At 35.9% G+C, this 22,762-nt stretch overlaps 1 protein-coding gene across 2 annotated transcripts in view; it reads right to left on the reverse strand.

The window, feature by feature from the left end:
• Positions 1–22,762, reverse strand: part of alphaCOP (coatomer subunit alpha) — a 60,023-nt gene that overhangs the window by 1,863 nt on the left and 35,398 nt on the right. For both annotated transcript variants that reach the window (XM_068372304.1, XM_068372303.1), the window contains exons 9-21: positions 19,313–19,448; positions 15,525–15,641; positions 13,758–13,897; positions 13,148–13,355; positions 11,171–11,350; positions 10,495–10,728; positions 9,702–9,944; positions 9,225–9,356; positions 7,516–7,663; positions 6,871–7,097; positions 4,730–4,924; positions 4,442–4,546; positions 1,093–1,392 (exon numbers count right to left, since the gene is read on the reverse strand). In XM_068372304.1, the coding sequence (XP_068228405.1) occupies positions 1,093–1,392; positions 4,442–4,546; positions 4,730–4,924; positions 6,871–7,097; positions 7,516–7,663; positions 9,225–9,356; positions 9,702–9,944; positions 10,495–10,728; positions 11,171–11,350; positions 13,148–13,355; positions 13,758–13,897; positions 15,525–15,641; positions 19,313–19,448 (2,365 nt within the window). The remainder of the gene's footprint in view (positions 1–1,092; positions 1,393–4,441; positions 4,547–4,729; positions 4,925–6,870; positions 7,098–7,515; positions 7,664–9,224; positions 9,357–9,701; positions 9,945–10,494; positions 10,729–11,170; positions 11,351–13,147; positions 13,356–13,757; positions 13,898–15,524; positions 15,642–19,312; positions 19,449–22,762) is intronic.

The following is a 22,762-nucleotide window of genomic DNA, read 5'->3' on the forward strand; positions in this document are numbered from 1 at the left end:
CGTTACACCCCAAGATCATGAGCAAAGATGAGGTCTGTCGTTACATCCCAAGAAAATGGACAAATGTGATGACTGTCATTGACCAACTCTTGTCTAGAAGAACTGTGGGCATGAGAGGTTCTTCCTGAGAGCTGAGAGAGATCTGATATGTCTGACTTCATGTGCTTAAATACGGGATGATCCTTTCATCGCCTTGCCGGCAGGAAAAGCAAATCTGATTATCCGATGAAGCCAGAAAAAAAAAAGCTCAAAGATATTTTCTCTTATTCCTTGTGTAACTGTCAGAAGATTCATAGTGTCCTCCCATGACAGGGAGGCAAGTCATCCTGGTCTCTGCTACTTGCTTTTAAGAAAGAGATAAAGAATGACTAGAAGTTGTGAATGGCTGGATTCTAGGTCCAGGCTATGAACTTTTGAACCAAGGTGATAAAAGATCTTCTATCCTTCAGAATAACTAGTGACAGGCCAAATTATGCCATTTCCTATTTGCTTAGTCAGGCCTAGGTAGGCTAGAGGGGACAGACAGTATTGAGAGTCGAAGCCTTGTCTGCTGCCCTTCAGGGGTTTGAGTGGTATTTCTGGAGACACCTGTGAACTGGAAGAATGTTTCGTGTGGCTTGAGCTCCCTATGAGCTCTTCATCATACTTGATTCCCAAGGAGTCCAGAACCAAGTCAGTTTAAAAAACTTGGATTAAGGGCAGAGCGGTATCTTTCACAGCAAAGATTGAGAGAAGTAAAAGAATTACACAGCCAAATGAGGATGCTGGAGGTACATCTGTACTACCGACAGCTAAAAAGAAAAAGGGAGTTTTTGTGGCCTGTCAGTTGGGTGGGGCATACACGCCACCCTCCAGCTAGCTACTGCCGCCCTGTTCTCCAGCTTCGCTGAAAGTATACTCTTATCATAGAATGAAGGTTTGTATCATGTAGGAACAAATGAAATGAACAGTAAATACCTTAGAGGTAATCTCTTGAACAAAAAGTAGCAATTTTCTTGTATAGTACATTAAAAAATATTACAAAATTCTTACGAACAGCTGATCTCTCAGTGCAGTTGCCTACTTTATAACAAATGGAACAGACAAACTTACCTGAACAACCTTCCTGATATTCTGAGCTACTTCTGGTCTTGGGCCAAGGTTTAGAAGGCGGCGGCCAAAGCTCATAGCCATCTTATAATTCTTCATCTTAAAGGCTAAGTTAACAGCTGTCCTAAGGGTAAGGATTTGGTGGCCAGGCTGCAGTTCACAATGAGTGAAGTATGCTGCCAGTTCTAGAGATCTCTTTAATTCATCCGGTGTAGATTTTCCCAGGCCTTTTCTGTGAAGTTCCATGGTGATGCCTAATACATATTCTTTACATACTCTGAGCAAATTCTGTGCCTCAGTTACCTGAAAGGGAAGCATTTCAAATAAACCCTTGTATATAATGGGGGAGGGGGGCTGTGGCACCCTAGCAGTACCAGGCGAACTCGGATGAGTCCCTTGTCAGGCTGGGAGGAACGTAGAGAAGAGAGGTCCCCTATTTTGTTTCATTTGTTTGATGTCGGCTAACCCACCCCAAAAAAAATTGGGGGAAGTGCCTTGGTATATGTATGTATATAACTTTACACGTATAATATCTAAGTTTATGAATTTGACAAGTATAATTTTGAGCAAGAAGTTATGAGTTACACACAACAACACAACATAAAAAAATATCTTATATAAAAAATATTTACATAAAAAACCCTATACATAATCAATATTCATAAAGTAACGTTACTGAACAGTTTATTTTACAAGTTACTTTACTAAAGGTACCCTTTTAAAACTTGATATCTTGGCTATATCTATAGTCTCTCCAAAATGCTACTACTGTATCTATTTCACCTGATTCGCACCATCCAAGTTCCTTAACTCCCTCAACATATTGACTTTAACTAGCCTACTTCCATTTTATATCCTTCGGCTTAGTAACATTTCCACATTTTAACTAGATCATCACTCTCCCACTGTCTGAAAACTCAAATCATATGTTTTTTCTGCATACTCAAACTTACTTTGTTGGTTTTTTTTCAGTCTCACAATTTTCAAGTTTCTCTCACAAAATGGGCAAGATCAGCAAGTAGATTTTTAAATGCTTTTCTCTTCTCACAAGTGACAAATTTGCTCCATTAAGCAATCCTAACCTTGAAACTGTTAAATAATCTTAAGCTTTACATTTATTCTTTTATCCATCATTCAAATAACCTTTTCCCATTTTATACAAATACTTTCCCACGAGAAAATTTTGAATGGGCTATACAACTCCCCCTGCCCAACAAGACCAAACAAAAGTTGTTGCCTCTTTGACATGTATTGTATGAACAAGTTCGTTACTCGTGCTCTTTCTTTTATTTGATAATCTAAAGAATTCTTTGTTGATTCTAAAATTATCTTGAGCTATTTTAGATCTATCTCTGACTCTTCTTTCCTGTAATTTCCAATAACCTCCTCTAAACCCACACATCTGCTTTATTATGGAAAGCTTGCCAAACTGTCATGTAATCTTACCTTAATATTATTTGCTTTACACCAAATAACTTCCTATCTATACCATATACAGTACCAAACTTTAAGAAAGCTGACAATTGGCTTTTACCTTTCAATCCCATCTCCACACACTACTGTGTAAGTTTAATCAAGCCTGGCTCAATCAATTACCTTCAACATGACAATGCTACGAATCCAATTATCCTCCTCTTCCAACTCTACCTCTAGTTTGTTACTCAGCACTACCAAATTCCTTTAAGACCATTCTTGACTGGCTATTCAAAGCCTTTAAAGTCCGGCACGAATTAAAGGCACAATTTTATCCAAACAGCGTTCATTGCCAATCAAGTCACTTTGGTCCAAGAAATCATTATTATTATTATTTGCTAAGCTACAACCCTAGTTGGAAAAGCAGGATGCTATAAGCCCAAGGAATCTCATATTAACCTTGATCCCTTCCATTTTCAACATCTTCAAAATGTTATACGCAATTCGCATTAAAAAAAAACTACTATATATTCAATAAGAACATACTTTGCATAAACTGGTGGACTGCTCATCCATGATATTCAAATACTGTACCCACATTTAAATCAAACTATCCAATACCATCATACTCCTCTGCCAATTCATTTTTGGTTTTGCTACAGTTCTGCATTTAATCTCAAACATTTTTCTTCCACCGAGTCTATAAGGCACAAAAAACCAATTGGTTTAGAACTAGTGTATAGTATATGCATTGTCAAATTAGAAAAAAAAAGAATCACTTCCTATGTTGTCTCACTTGGACTAGATTATATCCTTAATATACCAAGAGAAATATTTCACCCAATGCATTTGTCTTTTCTTTATACTGAAGAAAATTAATTTAACTTTGCTCCTCAAAATTTCTCCCATTGCAAATCTTCTAGGAACTAGGCCATTTTATACATTACAAATGCACACACTTGATGTTCTCTAAAATTAAACTAAGCAAAGTAAAATGAAATGTGTACAATGAGAAAAATGTGTTAGTGGCCCTTCAACAAAGCTGTAATAGTATTTTGTTAAATTTTGTGGCGAACTAGCACTTAGATCATTATGACTTGAACTTTTAGTTTTGCACTTTACCTAAGTTTGTGTTAACAGATTTTGTGCAAAATGCTTGGTAAGTGATAGCATGAAAATCTATTTCTTCACAAAAAAATTCAGTAATGGAGTATTACCGACTGTGTTGAAAGCACAGCATGCATAGAAACAGTCTTTGGTATGATAAAGCTCACTGCAAAACATCAGTGATAGCAGGGACAAAATTGGGGTTAAGGATGGTAATCCAAAAATATAAAGCCATCACATTCATGTAGATATATGATGGAATAGAATGAAAAAAAAAATTATAACAGATCAGTGATAGACATAAAATGATTAACTTGACTTCGAAGAATATACAAAAATAAAAATCTTGCAGCACATAGGAGTAAAAGAATAGATATGTGCAATGTTCTTTGCAATGCATTATTTCCTTATTGGAAAATATCTTATAGTTATGTTATTTCTAATTTTAAACAATATATAACTTTTTCATTCTTAATGTATAATGGCATATGCATGTCAATAGAGTAATGTAGATATTAAGTATTATTGAATAAAAAATATTGATGTGAATTTAAACCGATAGATTATTCCGGCAATCTAACTACAGTACTCAACAAACTGCTTTACTTATTTTTATTCATCATAATTTTCTCTTCAGTTAACTATCCAGTAGGTTGTTAAGTACTACTACATGACATGCCACAAAAGTTCTTTTCTTCGTCAATTTACGTGGTTGTGAAATGCAATTTAAAGCTATGTGTAAAGTTTTTTTTTCAAGCCTTTAAACAACTTTCTCAAACATAAAAGTAACCCTTACTTTTGAGCACACTACCAAAAAAAATTTTTTCCATACCTCTTGTTTTGTGTCAACAACAATCAGAGGAACAGCCAAGAGGATAGCACGCAATTTTTCAACAGCTTCTGTGAACTTTGCAGCCGTGGTCAGTTGTGATGCTTCCTGAAATTAACAATTATGAATAAACTCCACCCAATGAATGATATATATCAATTAATAAATAAAATTTTCCACATATTAACACTGCTGATAATTTAACAATGAAAATTTACATTAAAAAGTAGATTAACTTTCAAACATATACATACTCCTGACTAGATCCTACTAGCATGAGATTTTACATACCTTTAGTCTGTCCATGAGGTTAGAAAGACGCATTCCCACTGCTGGAAGCTGATCTTTGAGCTGGGCTGTTCTCCAGTTTCGGGCGGGGTAGCCGGAAAGAGACGGGAGTGCCGGTGCACCGGGATAGCTTGTGCGAGAATGAGCATACGAAGAAAGGAACAAATCTCTGTAGGGTTCAAAGTTCACGACACCAACCTGCATAAAGAAAAGGGTATAGGCTCATAAAATACACCTGAAATTTACATTATCTTAGAAAAAAAGAGAAGTTGCACTTCCTAATATAGTTGGCTCTTGAATATCCATGAATTTAAAGCTCGAAATTCAGTTTAATAACAATTATTACTATATTGACAAGTCAAAAAATAATCTGATGAATGAATAGTCATCCAATTCTGACAGAATACACCCATATAAAAAAAAAAAATTATAGAAGTGTAATAAATACCATTAGAAACATGAAAAAGCATTGCAAATTATTATTATGAAAGTAACTAACCTTAAATGAAATTTGAAAAATAATTTGAAAGCCTAGAGCATATATAACATAAAAGAAAAAAATATGACAAAAAGAAAAGACAGGAAAATAGTACAAATGAAATGTATTTTACAGAGCTACATGAAAACAGAGACAGAGACTGAAAATCTTAAAACTAGTTACCTCCTCAAAACCCTGCCAATTTCGTGTTAAATATCTTATCATAATGAAAACATATGTTCTAGTATTCTTTCTCTTACCCACCTGTCTCCACCCACGCTGCATCTCACAAAACTAAACTAACAACATGCTATATAATTCACTGTTTAGATCAACAGAGACATGCGCAGTTTGATAAAGTAAGAACCTTTGAATGTAGAAAATACTCAGCTTCTTAGATAAATTATTTTAGAAAAATTACCTTTTCAATTTGGGGTTGCAATGTATTTTTGTAATATGAAATTCAAAGGTGTTACTGGGTACTAATGGACTAACTATTATTGTTGAGACAAACTGCTCTTATAATAAGTTGTAGTTGGGTTCTTTAGCAGCAGCACCACAAGGTCAAGAAATCCTCAGAATTACAGGAGGTTTAGGAGCAGAACCAAGACCAAATATCATAGATTTATGAGGAATGGGAATTTAACCAACAAAGATAACAATGGCTAAGTGTACGCAATGTTATTTTTTCATTTTAAATCAATAGACTTGATTCTAATTTTACTAAAAAAACTTAGAGCTCTTATATGAAAATTTACAATTTCATGGAAGCATATAGATGCTGAATGTACATAGTGGACAAGTGATTGTAGCCTACATAAAAATTATTTCCTATGCAGGTTTTAAAGCATAAAAAATAATTGTATAATTCCAAATGCTGTATATATTATTCTATAAGTATCTTCAAACATAGACCACCAAAAACAGACCTGTTACAGGCCTTAAAAAATTAATTTTATCAACATTTATCATTCTCTTATTTTCTGTCTCCCTCTACCATTCTTCCTTTATTTTATCAGCACAAGAATAACTGCTAAAACACGCTTCTCATTACCATTTTGCAAACGTATCTGAAATACTTTATTTATCCAACTAGTTTTGCTAAATTGAATAGACGAACAATTTAAGGTTTCTATAAGTTTTTGTCTAGTCTCTGAAGTAAATAAGGGATTTTAACGAAGGAAAAATCTATTTCTGGGTGAGGAACCTGTGTCGCCCAGTGAAATGCTCCTTAAAGCACCATTTCAAAGGTATAAATACTGCTAAATATACCAGAGAAAAAAGTTGCATGGAATGGCAGGAATATATCCAGCTCGCTCACCCCTAAAGGGTGTTGGTATTAAAACTGGGGCGAGTGATACCACTACCAGAGGTCCCTTTCCAATTGGACTTCTCCTTCCTCAAAATCCCCAGTTACTACGAGGTGTCGTTCACTACAGCTACTGCCCCCCAACCACTACCTATCCTTCTCCCATCATTCCTTGTTAGTACCCGTGAACGTTCGGACGTGTTTTTCGTAGCTCTGTGTTATTTTGTGTTTTTGAAGATGTCAGGCGTTTTGGAGATCCCTGCTCCCAAGTTGTATAATTTATTAGAATGAAAAGAAAACAACTTAGCATAAAAGTTGATTTAAAAAAGTAAAACTACACTGATACACTATCATTACCTGATCATGTAGCAATCTAGTTGCTGACTCGAAGGCTCCAGCAAGAACATGATCAATAGCGAGTTGACTGCGTTGGGTCCATCCATGAGTGGGCGGATGACCTCGAGGAGGTGGCACATAATATCCATCTTCGCCAGAGCCAACAACAGTAGAGGAGGTACCCTCCAATTCAGGAGGCAGGTCAAGGTCATCATCGACTTCCCATCCACCACCTTCTCCGTCACCAGCTAAAGAGATTTTGAAAATTTCAGATAAAATACCAATGAAGTTGCTTTTTTTTTTTTTTCAATATTTTACTTGATGTGGACCTTCAATGCAGAGTCACAAGTAAAATATATATGCTTTCAACATTGTGCACATTTCATCATTTTCTAAAATACTTACTATTAGAATTGTGAAGAAAATACACCACTATCTGAATTTTATACTGTATGCCAATAATGGGAAGACATAAAATCTATACTGTACATAGAACAGAAAAAAATGCTAGCATATTGCCTATCGACTCTTTTAAACTCCACTCCTGAGAAGTTCTCTTACAATAGTTTTCCTAAGTTTTAATACTTTATAACAAGTTTTGTAAACGGAATATCAATAACTAATTTTGAAAACTTTTTATGTAACAAATATCAACAGTGCACTTGCCTTCAGCTGTTAGTTCCCCATCCTCTGCATTCTCTTCATCATCATCTCCCCATCCATCACCAGCTATATCACCAACATCATCAACAGCCATTGCTGCAGCAGTTCCAGTAGGTGTCTTTCCACTTGCTACTGCGGTGTCGAAGAATCCCTGTAGAGCATTTTCAAGATAAGTAAAATTTTTATCCAGGTAAGGAAAAAATGATATAACATTCATAAACCTGCAAGAGGCCAACTCAGTTAACCCTTTTACCCCCAGGCTATTTGAAACTTTCCAACCCTTAACCCCCAGGCGTTTTTTTTTCTTCAAGCACATTTTGCAATATATATTCTTTAAATTGCTCTAACAGCCTTAATTTTCATCATAGAGAGGTCAGGTTGGTCTCATTCTTTTGGAAAATGCCTGGAGTTTCTCATAAAGTTGTCAAAAATATGAAAAAAATTGTAAATAGCAGTTTTTACCAAGGACGTACCAGTACGTCCATGGGGGTAAAGGGATGAGTTTTGTGAAACGTACCAGTACGTCCATTAGGGGTAAAAGGGTTAAAGGCATATTTGACGCTTTTGTTTACATCTCATTCAGTCCTTCAAGAAACTACTGACGTTGAAATTTAATTTTTACCACATGTAGCAGAACATGGCTTCAATGGCCCTGAAATAAAACATGGCAAAAGCAAACTTCACACTTAATTCATTCAAAAAACAGCCCTGCCCACAAGAACTTCTCAAGTCCTTCAACAAATAAAACTATGCACTAAAAATAGAATCTTTAATAATGAAATTTATTATTTCTACTCACACGATGTTTATATTGCTTCTTCTCTGACAGCTTGCTTTACCAACGTTTACCAATAAGATTTAAACAATTATCTATTACTTTCCTTTCAACAGACATGCCTTTAGTAAATTTATGAAGCACTAGCAGTTAACGGCAGGAAGCAAAGCTGTGAAGCACCAGAGGCTTTTCATCTTTTCACTCGAAACTATTCCCTATCCTCCTGACACCACAAGTCAGTGGGAAGGAGAGTAGGTATGTAAATAAACATCAGGTGATTATATAAATAAACAGAGTTCTGTTCATTTCTATAAACCTCCATTGATATTCATATTGCTGACTCACACACTGCTGGTGGTGGGATGGCAGCTTATGCAACCTTTTGCCATTAGACCCAGATTAACATCTAAGTAGAATATAAAAAAACAGTGTGTTCTGACAAGGCAGAGTAACAAAGTTAGCTCTCTTCACAGGAATTGACAATTCTAGAAAGCATCCCTTATTAATCCAGTAATAATAAAAAAAACAAAATCTGGAGTCTGGAAAATAGTACTCGATATTGTGTCAAGCGTGTGTGATGAGAGAAATGAAAAGACATACTATAGTAAATTCTTTTTAGTGAGGCAGATTTGCACCGACTCGCAGGGGTGCCCTTTTCGCTTGGAAAAAGTTTCCTGATCGCTGATTGACTGCGCCTCATTAAAAAAAATTGAGTATAGTTATGGCATACATATGTCTAGGTAATTACCATACACAGCCAGGTTCCCTCAATAGTTCCCTCGATGGGGAAAGGCTACTATAAGGAAAGAAAACAGATAGTATTCTAGTTTTAGAGCAAATGTCTGTGTTAAACAAATCATCAAGAGAGAAGCACTATGATCATCAAGGGAGTTTCCTATAAATAAATACTGTACCAGATTTCGAAGTCCTAACTTACTTTAGCTACTGTCAGGAGAGGCCAAGCTGTATCCATAGGCTGTACAGGAATTGGAGGCTGCAGCAACTGAGCATTTGGTAAAGGTTCTGGGATACTTCCATTTTCAACATGGGCTGCGAGAGATTCGGTTTCCTGAAGAAAGCCGGGTGAGAAAAACAAATTCATGAGCATAACTTATTAGAAATAAAGTTCAGGTTAAGTCTAAATGTATTTCAAGATACGAGTTTAGAAGATAAAAAATGCAGGAACTTACGAACTACATAGGTCATGTTTAAAAATTGACAAGTCAAATATCCTCACCAGCTTTAGATATAAAATCAATTATGCGCAAGTGAATATACCATGGATAGAAAAAATAAATTATGTATACAGTAACTTAAAAAATATTTTTACTTAAGCTAATATACTGAATTTACCTAAAGTATATAAAGTACATTTTTTTCAAAGTAAAAAAAAATAAATTACTAAACTAAATACCTGTTGATAACCATGAGTGGATGCAGTAAGAAGAGCCAAAGAAGTTTTACCACATGCTTTCAGGACTCTAATCCTTTCGGGTACGTCACCCAAGTAAAGTGCGTTCGTGTACCATCCTTCGTAATCTTTGCGGATCTCATTGATTTTCATCATTCTACGGAGTTTTGCGATATTACCAGTAATCAGGTACAGGAAGGACAACTTGTCGTAATTCTTGGTCTGTTGATAGCAGTATTCTACGACCTGTGTGTTAATAAATAAAAAGTTATATACCAAAAGAATAATGAAGTAAAACAAAATATAAGCAAGTAACTAGTAAAGAAACATCCTTGTAGAATTTTTTTTAACAAGTAGCACGAGTAAAAATATTACAGCACAACACAGTACTCTTAACCCTTTTACACTCAGGCTATTTGGAACTTTCCAACCCTTAACCCCAAAGGTTTTTTTTTTTTTCAAGCACATTTTGCAATATACATTTTTTAAATTGCTCTAACAGCCTTAATTTTTGTCATAGAGAGGTCAGGTTGGTCTCATTCTTTTGGAAAATGCCTGAAGTTTCTCATGAAGTTATCAAAAATATGCAATAAAAAATTTAAATAGCAGTTTTTTGCAAGGACGTACCAGTACGTCCATGGGGGTAAAGGGATGAGTTTTGTGAAACGTACCAGTACGTCCATTGGGGGTAAAAGGGTTAAGAGCAACCTCGAAACATAAAACTGTTACAGTGTACAGTAGTGTGCTCGCTTTTACAATAAAAATACTTTTATGTAAGTAATCAAATAACACTTACAGGATGATTTCCATGTAAAAGAGCATGTTCTGCAAGCTTCTCCCAGCATCCTTTGTCATCTAGAGCCTTAGCTGCTTCAAGTGCAACATCAATATTACCACACTCCAGCGCCAAAATGAACCGAGTGCGCTCATCCTTAACAAAGTGCAGAGCAACTTCTGGGTAACCCTTCTTCTGCAGGTAGGCAATAATGGACTGCCCCACAAGTTTGGCTCCTCTGACCATTTGTAGCACCTAGAACAATCAAATATATCTGCCGGTGATAGCAACCTAAGATGCTAAAATCATGCGAGTTGTCATGTACTGTATGATATTAGGTGATCTTAATTCTAACATGGTCAAGAATAAAATCATAAAAATCAATGTATCCATGTGTGTGATAAAACTGAAATCAGGAGAAAAATTAACTTAATAACTTGACAATAATTTGGACTTATATCCGGTAAAACAGAAGTATGAGACTGCTCAATTTAACTTTCGGGTAGAATTTAACATCTATATAAAGTCCAACTACAAGTGCAAAAGCAAGTTTTATTTCATTCAAATGTTAAATATTCACTAATAATTAGTAACAAGTCATGAAAACATAACCTTATTTAAAAATTCTAAAATTAATAACAACACAGAAATAGAGGAGGAATTGAGCTAACCAACCCTTATAAATTAACTCACTAACCTCATCATATTTACGCTGCACCAGAGCCAGCTTGAATCGGAATTCTGTAGAGTCAATTGTGAGAACTCTTGGTGTAACTTGGCGATCAAGACAATACACAGAGCTTCCTGAAACTCTCGTTACATACACAGGTAGTTCGAGGGTGCGGATAATGCCATGATCACCATTTGTAAGTGCATACTGTAATAAAAAAAAAATTTCTATCAATGAACCCATTCTAAAATTAACTAACAAGAAAATCTAAAGATACTTTTAACAGCCAGTAGTCTTGGCTAATATTCTTTACAATCCGATGGTTTCAATTCATTAAGGATTCAATTGGACTTCTCGTTTTTTGTGTAATGGGGGAGGGGAAAAGAAATGGCTTTTATTAGGACAAATTTAAAAAATGGCTTCAGCATTGTTTTTAGTGATCTCAACAAAATAAAAATCAATACAACAAAGATGTATATAAATTTATAACCTTGACATGGCTGATGAAACTTTCTCCATTTTTTCCATGTTAACCCTTTTACCCCCAGGCTATTTGGAACTTTCCAACCCTTAACCCCCCGGCATTTTTTTTTTTCAAGCACATTTTCCAATATATATTTTTTAAATTGCTCTAACAGCTTTAATTTTCGTCAGAGAGAGGTCAGGTTGGTCTCATTCTTTTGAAAAATGCCTGAAGTTTCTAATAAAGTTATCAAAAATGTGCAAAAAGAAATGTAAATATAAATTTTTTGCAAGGACGTACCAGTACGTCCATGGGGGTAAAGGAATGAGTTTTGTGAAACGTACCAGTACGTCCATTGGGGGTAAAAGGGTTAACAGCCAACAGTCTTGGCAAATATTCTTTAAAATCCTATGGTTTCAATTCATTAAGTATTCAACTAGACTTCTCATTTTTTGTGTAATGGGGGAGGGAAAAAGAAATGGCTTTATTAGGACAAATTTAAAAAATGGCTTCAGCATAATTACTTTTAGTGATCTCAAAATAAAAATTAAGACAACAAAGATATATATAAATTTATAACCTTGACATGGCTGATGAAACTTTCTCCGCTTTTCCCATATCAATAAAAAAAGAATAAAAAAATTCAATGACATAGTTGTCCTTAATTTTGGCACTTGCCTTCTGGTAGTAATACTGACTACTAGAAGAAAAAATTCCTACAACTCATACTCTTAAACATTTCTAATTTCTCTCACTAAACAATTATTCTATTTTCTGTATGTTTCAAAAACATCTACAAGGTGAAGCAAAGATAAATGCCATTAAGTTGCAGAGCTACAACATGAACATAGATTAAGTATAATTCTTGTCAACAGATTCAAGAGTAACATCTAACTATAAAACTTACAACTATGACATTTTATAACAAAGAAGCACATATACCTCCAAAAAAGGACTTGTATTAATATTTTGAAATATGCATTACCAGGAATTTCTGATCAACTGAGAGAGAAAATGTTTTTGGAACTACAGTAGATACATATGCTAGTAGATAAAAAAAATTACTGAATGTAATTTTTTAAACTGTGTATTCTGTGATGTAGAAGGAAATGCTAACCACTTTATGTTATATTGTCCACAGTTTAGTGAAATAAGAATAAAAGCAATTGACCTTCAACAATCATACGAAGAAGATAGTGCACAAACAGTTGGAAAATTCCTTTTTTGTGAAGAAAATATTGAAAATAAGAAAAGTGTACTACGACAAATGTGGATGAAAAGAGAAAAACTAGTGAAAATAAGGAACACACAAAACTAAAAGACACAGAGGCATCGTTGCAAAGGCAAAGCATCAACCTGAACCTGATGTGGAAAACTTTTCAGCTGTTTACAAGGTGTTTGCCAATGGTATTTCATTTGCTAAGCAGACAAGCTTAAAAGACACCGAACAAGAAACTAATTATTCGTGACAAGCAAAATAATTGTGAATTCATAGTACTTTGAATGCAGATCAATCTGCAGCAACAAACTGAAGAATTAACCTTAATGTGATTGCTTGTTGTGTAGATGAAGACACCGCTGTCATCCCAGGAGCCTGACTTCACCCTGTTAGTTTCTGTAATCGAGCAAAGCCTCTCTAGCTTACGATTGCAGATAAGAATGGTGTGTTTCGAGAGCAAAGCTACTGTGGTCATGTTGTTGGACCATACAACATAACGGCATTTTGCTATCCGTGCTGTACCAAGGACTCTGAAAAAATGGGAGAATACAAGTACATAAAATTATTACATTTATAAAAACTACTAAATGTACAGAAATAAGTTAAAATCCATGAATTATCATTATTATTATTATCATTAGCTAAGCTACAACCCTAGTTGGAAAAGCAGGATGCTATAAGCTCAGGGGCTCCAACAAGGAAAATAGCCCAGTGAGGAAAGGAAAAGAAGAAAAAGAAAATATTTTAAGAAGAGCAACATTAAAATAAATAACTCCAATATAAACTTTAACAAGACAAGAGGAAGAGAAATTAGATAGAATACGCTAATAAATTGTTTTATTGCAATCTGACTGCATATAAAACTGTACATATAAAAAAATAATAAAACTGCACTTCTTCCAAAGGCTAATAAATAAAATAAAAGGTCTTACCTTTTCTGCTGGACATCAAATAATGAAACCCCATCAACATCTCTCAAAAGTAACATGCCAGTTCCCGCGTAGAATATCTCATCGCAATCAGGAGTGGTTACTTTCTTAGTGACTTCATTCTGAAGGTTCTTGATGACAATCTGAAAACACACATCTGTTAGCTTGGAGCCAGCATAATTTAGAATAAGCAAATTATTGTTAAACTACAAAATATTACAGAGATATCTTGAGCAGTCCAGGTACAATTTTTTGTTGCGATAGTGACAATCTAAATTAGTGTCAAGCAGAGCTCCATAATGCCACCTGGTGAATAAATAAGGATTGTACACTGTGTTTAACATTTGGCCATCCACTTTTGTTTGCAAATTCTTGTGCTTGAAGGTGCACTAAGGAATGATTCCTCTTTATAATATTTTTTAATGTATAAATAGACAGACTACATAAATAGTAGTAGTGCTTAACTGATAACCTGACTAGACTGAGGCACTAAGTACTTTCAATGAACTTCAAAACGTGTAATAACTCCAAAAAGTATAAAACAACTTGAATAAACTGAATAATCAAGAGGTGGTAATCCCAAAAATACATTAACTGTAGAGACTGATTATGGGGATGAGGACAGATATTGAGATGATTGCAAGGTTATTCCATTCATAATAATTATCTAAAATCTTTGATTTCTCAATATGTAGATACAATACTATACATACAGACATTTGAACTTCTAATCACAGGATTACGTTTATGGTTAGACTTAAAAATGATAATATACAAATTTTACATCTTTTAGTGTTAAAGCTTCTTAGTTAATATTTCAGTTTTTTAGGGAAGCATAATCACTTTGGTAACACTAGGGAAGCACAATCATTTTGATAACACCAATACTTAAGAATGTAGGTTGCCCAAACATCAAATTTTAATAACCAAATTTACCATTTCTATATTCACTTGATGTTCATAGGATTTCCTCATCTAAGCTGGTTAAATACACAAGTCTACCGTAAAAATATAAGTTTCTCATTTTCTTTCACTTTTACAATTCTATCCCTTTTGCGGAGTATCAAGTTTATATCATGGTGTATGGCTACAGGATTGCTTGGGTATGCTACCACTGTATGTGAATGTATAGCTATCTAAATATTTAGCCGTGATTTTCGACGGGTTGGGTACATTAATGTATGTGTACATACAAACATACATCATCAGTCATAACTTGTCCACTGCAGGACAAAGGCCTCAGACATGTCATTCCACTCCCATCTGTTTATAGTGTTTCTATGCCAGTCTATATCCAAAAAAATTTCTTGGCTAGTCAATCCATCCTCTTCTCTTTCTTCCCATGCTTTGTTTGCAATCTCTAAGGTCCCATTCAGTTATTCTTTTTGTCCACCTCTTATCTGTCATTCTTATATGTCCAGCCCATGTATATGTGTTACATATAAATATTACATATCGTCACCCTCATAAACTAACTGCCTAAGTCATTTTCTCCACTTGTTGAGAAATAAAAAAAAAAACCTTCTTATTTCCTAATTCTTTATATCGTTGTGTTGGCTTCAATTAACACATTCTAATTCACAAATTCTTCTGTTAAGAATTTGTGAATTGAAACTCAAGACAATGATATAAACAATTAGGAAATGAGCAGGTCTTTTTTTTTTTATTTCCCAACAAGTGGAGAAAATGACTTAGGCAGTTAGTTTATGAGGGTGACGATATACATATCAGATATACTGTATACATATCATAAATTTGAGAGAGATTTACCTGATGACTTTTATCCATAACAGCAAATCTGTTTCTGGCCACCCAAACTGCAGTTAAACCAGCTGAACGTTTGGAGTCTGGAGAATCTGGATTCTGTGAATCTGTTTCCTTTGGTACCTGAAAGCAGCAAATAAAAAAAATTGTGATACATATATAATAGTGATGAATTAAAAAGTTTTTATACAGGGAAATTACCAAATGAGTAAAAAAAAAATACACAAAGTTACCATAAAAATGTAATATCCTTGTACTAAATAACTTAAAAAGCAATGGATAAATCAGTGCCTGGCCCTAAAAAGTTCATAACCTTTAATAGGCAATACAGTGTTCACATAAAGAAAAAATATAACTTTAATGTCAGTTCACTACTACCTATTTAACCTTGATCATCAAGGATGAATTTTATATCCAAATAATGAACAATGCACGTGAATAATTACTATCATAAAAATATTGATTTCTTAGTCCATTCCCTATCGCCAATTAACTTTTAACATGAAAGAAGTAACCTGTATACAAAGGAGGAACAATAAACTTGAATGAGGCTCAATACTACACAGTATTCTAGAAGTTTTATTCCAGATGTTACGAAGTTGTGGAATGATCTTCCAAATCGGGTAGTTGAATCAGTAGAAATACAAAGTTCAAAGTTGGAGCAAATGTTTTTATGTTGACCAGGCTGACATGAGTCTTTTTATAGTTTATATATGACATATCTGTTTTTGACGTTAATAGTTTATATAGGACATATCTGCTTTGATGTTGTTACGGTTTTAGAATGATTTATTGTTAACTTGTTCTCATCATTTATCTATTTCCTTAATTCCATTCCTCACTGGGCTATTTTTCCCTATTGGAGCCCTTGGGCTTATAGCATCTTGCTTTTTCCAACTAGGGTTGTAGCTTGGCTAGTAATAATAACAATAATAAAAAGAATTGTCGGCTGACAAGGACACAAATCAAATTACCATGTAGTAGTTCAGACTCCACAGGAAAGAGAAAATAATCTGGCAACAAATTACTCCGGATGATGTAAATCTGAAAAAACCTAATCTGGAACAAACCACCGAGCTCATAAAGCTCAGAATAAAGAATCACGATGTCCACAATGAAATTTACATAACCTTTATACAAAGAATTGTATAACTGTACTTCTCAATCCAGAAACCTAAAGTCTTTTGCATGGCTATAACTTTATCACAAGCTGGAATAATCTTTGGCGTTTGGAAATGAGGTAGTTAGTAATTATGTCAGTGGTGAGATGAAGGTACCATCTGCTAACTCGGTTGCAAGATCCCACTGTTATTATTATCATTATTACTTCTAAGCTACAACCCTAGGTGGAAAAGCAGGATGCTATAAGCCTAGGGGCTCCAACAGGGAAAATAACCCAGTGAGAAAAGAAAACAAGGAAAAATAAAATATTTTCAGAACAGCAACAACAACAACAAATATTTCCTATATAAAATATAAAAACTTTAACAAAACAAGAGGAAGAGGAATACAATAGAATAGTGTGCCAGAGTGGGGAGACCTTGTTCAAGAAACTAAACTGGTGTTATTCCTATCACTAAAAATTGTTAACTTCCCTTTCACAAATGAAAGGTGCAGGGTGCGTACTGTAACCACCTGTACAGTTTGGCATTTGTAATGTTGAGGCAAACAGGGCTTTGCAAGAACCTTATATTAGGATATACAAAAAAACCAAACCTCGCACTATGAACAAATAAGAGTCCATTCAGAGGCTGGAAAAGTTCTCATAAGGCAACACAATGGATCCTGAATTCCATTACCTTGAAGCCTTTCTTTTATCTTTATAAGCTGAGCACTTCCAGGAACTTGTAACAGGCAGAGTAAATATCTCTGGAGTAACAGCTACAAACTAGACAACTCTCCAATCTGAAGATCAAAGAATTAACCTCCTCTAGTAAACTCTATGAAAATGGGTACCAAGATGGGTAGAATGAGCATGTTACCTTCAGAGTGGATGCAAATGCTCAATATATCAACACCACCAAGAGCAAAAGGAAGGGTGCAATGCTTATGAGACCATTATGCTTACAGATGAGCCCAATTACCTCTTTGTGCCTTTCCAACCCATCCTATTGAAGTTCCATGGTCAAGAGAAAACCAAATAGCGCAACTGCTCTGAGGACTTGATTCATATCATCTGTACGAGAAAAACCAAACTTTTTTTTTTTTTTTTTTTTTTTTTTTTTTTTTTTTTTTTTTTTTTTTTTTTTTTTTTTTTTTTTTACAAAATCCCCCAAAGGAAAACCCAAATGTGGTAACTGGTCAGAGGACCAAACAATAATTCACTATAAATTCTTTTTTATCAATTTAGGCCATCAGACCCAGCATTGGAGTCTTTGAGGCCATTAAGCAACCATGTGCAATGAGTAAATCCCACAGTTGCAATATGAAAGAAAAGTAAAGGGGTTGGAAATTAAGATAGAAAATAGGAAGCATGAGCATAGGTATAGAAGGGTAAAATACAAGTGCAGCCAAGGGCCAGAAAGACACTGCATAAGCCCTTTAAGTAATAGGTACAGACCACTACTTGAGACACAATGATTGTGGCACTATTCTCTAAGGATTACACAGACAGACGACACCTAACTGGACTGGGGAAAAACCACTTCTTTACCTTCAATCCTAACCCAGCAGCAGGACCAAACTTTCTTGCACTATTGTTCAGTCAAGGAGAGAAGATACAAACAATACAAAGCCTACGCTAGATGGTAGTTGACTCGGGCTTTGGAAAACAGTCTCCTTTAAGGGCAATACTATTCCCACAACTGAGAGTCCACCACAAAACTCCCACAGCCATACCAGACCAGTTACAAAGAACCAGGAAGGATAGTCACAAGTTACACCAAAGATCTCCCCCAAATTTCCAGAAAAGTATGACCACACAGGAGTTCATGTTGGTTCTTCATCTTTAAAAGGCCAAGTGGGTGACTTAGCCATTGTATGAACATGAAGGTCGGCCTCTAGGACCTCTTGAAGAGAAGAACATAGCTGACCTCCCTTTTACATTTCCTCCAGTATGAAAAAGAGCAAAGCTGAATGAAAAGTAAAATGAGGAGGAAGAAGAGGATAACAAAGGAAAACAGTAACATGAAGCAGATTTGTACTAAACTCCATGTTCTTCCAAGCCAAGAAAGATAAAACCTGGCCTAATCACAATCATAGTTAAATGATGTCCACAGTATTCTTACTGGAACTCTTACATTTATGCCAGGCAGCCTGAGAGAATTACATATTCAGGAACAGTTCCAGCCACAGGAACTGGTCATAAGTCAAAGGAGTTCCTTAAAAGGGGTTACATTTCAAGAACAATGAAGACTTCTCAGATCTCCCCCTCTTAGTCTGGAACCTATCTGATTGATATAACAAATAATTATCACAACACACACACTGTATGTATTAAACTAAAGAACAAACCTGAACCTCCAAAAAGAATAAAAAATTCACTCTTCCTGGAACAAGAATCAAGTCGTCATCTTACTAGAATAGTAACAGCAGTCAAAAAATTAGGGAAACACACTTCAACTACCATTGTGAAGGGAAATTCTAGAAGCACAGATATAACTACAATGTATTACAGTCTAACTATACGCTAGAGATTACATATGACTGAACTCCTCCACTTGATTATTGTTAATTAACTACTATTGCTAGTTACAGAGCCTCAACAATTGTAACAGCCTGCACTTAAAGATATACTGTAACGAGGCAAAAGATGAAGGTTTGCATTCTAATATAAACAACAGGAAAAATCTTACCTGGTATAAATCATAGTTGCTGTTGTCTAAGACGTGTGTTCGAGTAGTGAGGAGGACAGCATTTTCTGCAGGGTTGAAGGACATACTGTACACTGGAGCTCGAGCACCTGCCCTAAGTTGCATCACTGCTACATCCCTGCAAAATCATAAAAATGCTTATAGCTCATTACCATAACAAACTAGTTCATTCACTTGGTTCATAAAACATTTTAAAAAGTACCATTACCTTTCTTCTCTAAATATAGTGCAATGATAATCCATAACACTGAATATCATCAAGAATAAACTGCTCTTCATAAATGTTTCCATAAATAATTTCAGAGTGAATCTTCTATGCTTAACACTTTGACCCCCAGGCTATTTGGAACTTTCCAACCCTTAACCCCCCAGGGTTTTTTTTTTTCAAGCACATTTTGCTATATATATTTTTTAAATTGCTCCAACAGCCCTAATTTTTGTCATACAGAGGTCAGGTTGGTCTCATTCTTTTGGAAAATGCCTGTAGTTTCTCAAAAAGTTATTAAAAATATGCAAAAAAAAATGTAAATAGCAGTTTTTTGCAAGGACGTACCAGTACGTCTATGGGGGTAAAGGGATGAGTTTTGTGAAACGTACCAGTACGTCCTTTGGGGGTAAAAGGGTTAATCTTAAAAATATCTATTTTTTTTTTTTTTCAAAGCATTTTGTATTTTTCCTAACTATAAAAACCTGAGTCTTTTATAGGAGCATGCTTTCACCTAGCAGGAATATGGCTGTTAAAATTATAACAAGATGACGGTAATTACTGAAGGGTAGCGGGAAAGCCCTACCCGCTTGTCAGCAAACAGTAACCATTTTGACCTTCACCTAGGACTTATGGGGTAGTTGAGGTGGGAAGTAAAACTTAAAAGGTCTGAGGTTTGTAGAATTATGAAAAATATAAATTACTTAAAAATTTGAGATTTGTTCCTACGAGCATACGTACCCTCGTCCTTTAATATGAGACTTATCCTAAGGAGGGGTGAAGTCCATATAGCCAAGCTGGCTGGTTTAAAATTCCAAAATGTCCAAACAATTTGACCTGGGAGGATGTAAAAGTGTTGATTCCTGTCCACCTACCATCACCTGAGAAGATTCTCAGGAGAAAAGTTAGGTTTCTGTCTGGCAAAAGTCAGCCCCTGATGAGGTTAGAAGAGAGAAAAAAAAGAAAAAAAGAAATGTCCACATCCGAATTCATCCCATCTCGTAAGGAGGATGGGGAGATGCTTTTTTATCTACTGTATGCACTTAGAAAAACTGTTTATTACTGAAATTTAGCAGCATCAATGTCCAATCCAGCACATGATGGTAAGACTGCTGAATCCAATAAGAGAAAATAGGAAAAAGGCCTGTTCATCTTACCTCTCCTCCTAGACTTATGTCACAACAGCCATCTTGGACGAGGTGCTTCTTGTCTGATGAAGAAGCTAGGTTCGACACACAATCTGCTGAGCAGCTAACACAGGTCCACGTGAAAAAGTACTCTAGAACTTTACGGACATACTCCCACAAAAAGGGCTGTATCACTTAACTCTGACAGGTTCTCCTTGAAAGCTAAAGTAGAACTAATCACTCTGACTTCGTGAGCAAGAGCAAGACCTGGTTCTTATGGATCTTCAGCCAGAGGAGGATACGCTCTCCTAATCTATTCTTGAAGCCAGAGAATATGGTATTCTTAGAGATCTTCTCTAGTCTACCTGGACTAACAAAGGGATTTTGACGAAGGAAGTCTATTTCTGGGGAAGGAACCTGTGTCGCTCCGTGAAATGCTCCTCTAGCACCATTTTTAAGGCATACAGTAATTACTGCTGAATATACCAGAGAAAAAGAGATGCATGGAATGCCAAGAATAAACCTAGTTCGCTCACTCTTTGAGTGTCTGTATAGAAAACTGGGGCGTGTTAGAACCACGGCCATAGGTCCCTCTCCAATTATACCTCTCCTTCATCAACATCCCCTGGAACAACGAGGTGCCGTCCTACACCCGTCTGTGCTTCCTACTACGACTATCCTCTCTACCCCTACATCTCCCCACCCCATCCTCATTCCTCCTAAGCACTTGCATTGGTGAGACGTGTTTTGTTTTGCTCTGTGTTGTTTTGTGTTTGTAGTATGAAAAGCTGACTCTGCTTTAAATTCCTTGAGATTTGTGTACGTGTTTCTCTGAATCTTATGCAATGAGGGAAATGACCTTAGATTCTGCTCTTTATCTGATGGTTCATCCCACTACGGTGATTTGAGTTATCTCAAGACCAAACTGCTAGACGCTTCTCATAAGCATAAATGGCTCCAAAGAAGAAAGACCTAAGCCATCCAGTCCAAAGACCTGGCTCAAGGATAAGCTATAGTCTTTTACCGCTGAGACTGAAAAGAGCTTCTCACAGCGAAGGTAGACAAGATAATCTGCTATCACCTACTAAGAGGCCCCAATTGTATCAATACCACTTGAAGAGCACCGGTCGCAAAAGACAGCCCACCTGTGTAGTGCCCAGTGAAATGTCTTTAACTAGGAGGAGACGCTGGCTATTTTTCAACTGTGCAGTGACATGGCTGTCACAGAGTTGTGATACCTCTGCAGTTTAGGCTGGGGCACTGGGGTAGTTCTCTTTGTACCTTGACTAAGAAATATCACCAGGTCTGGGTACTATTCATAGTCAGTACCTGCCGGTTACCTTTCAAATCAAGGAGAATGACAGAAAGCGTAGATAGGTGTTGTCCCACGGGTGTTGAAAGGCAGTGTTGGCTCACAGAATTCTTTTAAGTTACGTAACTGTTGATCTGGGAAAAAATACATGTGACCGTGTATTCCCATGACCAAATTAGCTATACAATGTAAGTCAACCATAACACACGTGATTAAATGAGAGCATGTGCCAAGAGCACTTGTGGTTGCATAAGAACAGGTAAGGGCACGTGCACAGGAGAGCTATCACGGGCAAGTCAGCGAACAAGACAGCAATCATGGGCATGCTCACATGATAGTTATCATGGGTACACGCACAGGATTCCTCTGTTCACCTAAGGTGAGGGGAGTTATGGACATGGTGCAGCATCGAGTCTCCCATAGGGAGAGAAACGATAGGAGCCACGTGTATGTAACTCTTATCGATTGGTCTTTGAACTTCTTCATCCATAGAGGGGAAAAGGGCAGAATCCATCTATCCCGCCCAACAGTGTAATGAAAGAGATGAAGTTCAGGCTGAAGTGGAAGATGAACTTTAAGTTCTCCTGAGTGTTGTTCACGCCAATGAAGACACACCAACGAGGAAAAGATCACGGGAACCCTACAAAAAGACGGAACACCCATGAGATACATCTTTAGCACCTTTCCAGCAACGGGAAGAGAATAATGCTAATGGCGACTGTACAAGTTTCTTCCTCCGACAGTGCAAATCGATGTCGAAGGATTGCAAACCATCTTAGGAATATAAT

Source organism: Palaemon carinicauda, chromosome 4 (genome assembly GCF_036898095.1).
Source record: "Palaemon carinicauda isolate YSFRI2023 chromosome 4, ASM3689809v2, whole genome shotgun sequence".
Lineage (NCBI taxonomy): Eukaryota > Metazoa > Arthropoda > Malacostraca > Decapoda > Palaemonidae > Palaemon > Palaemon carinicauda.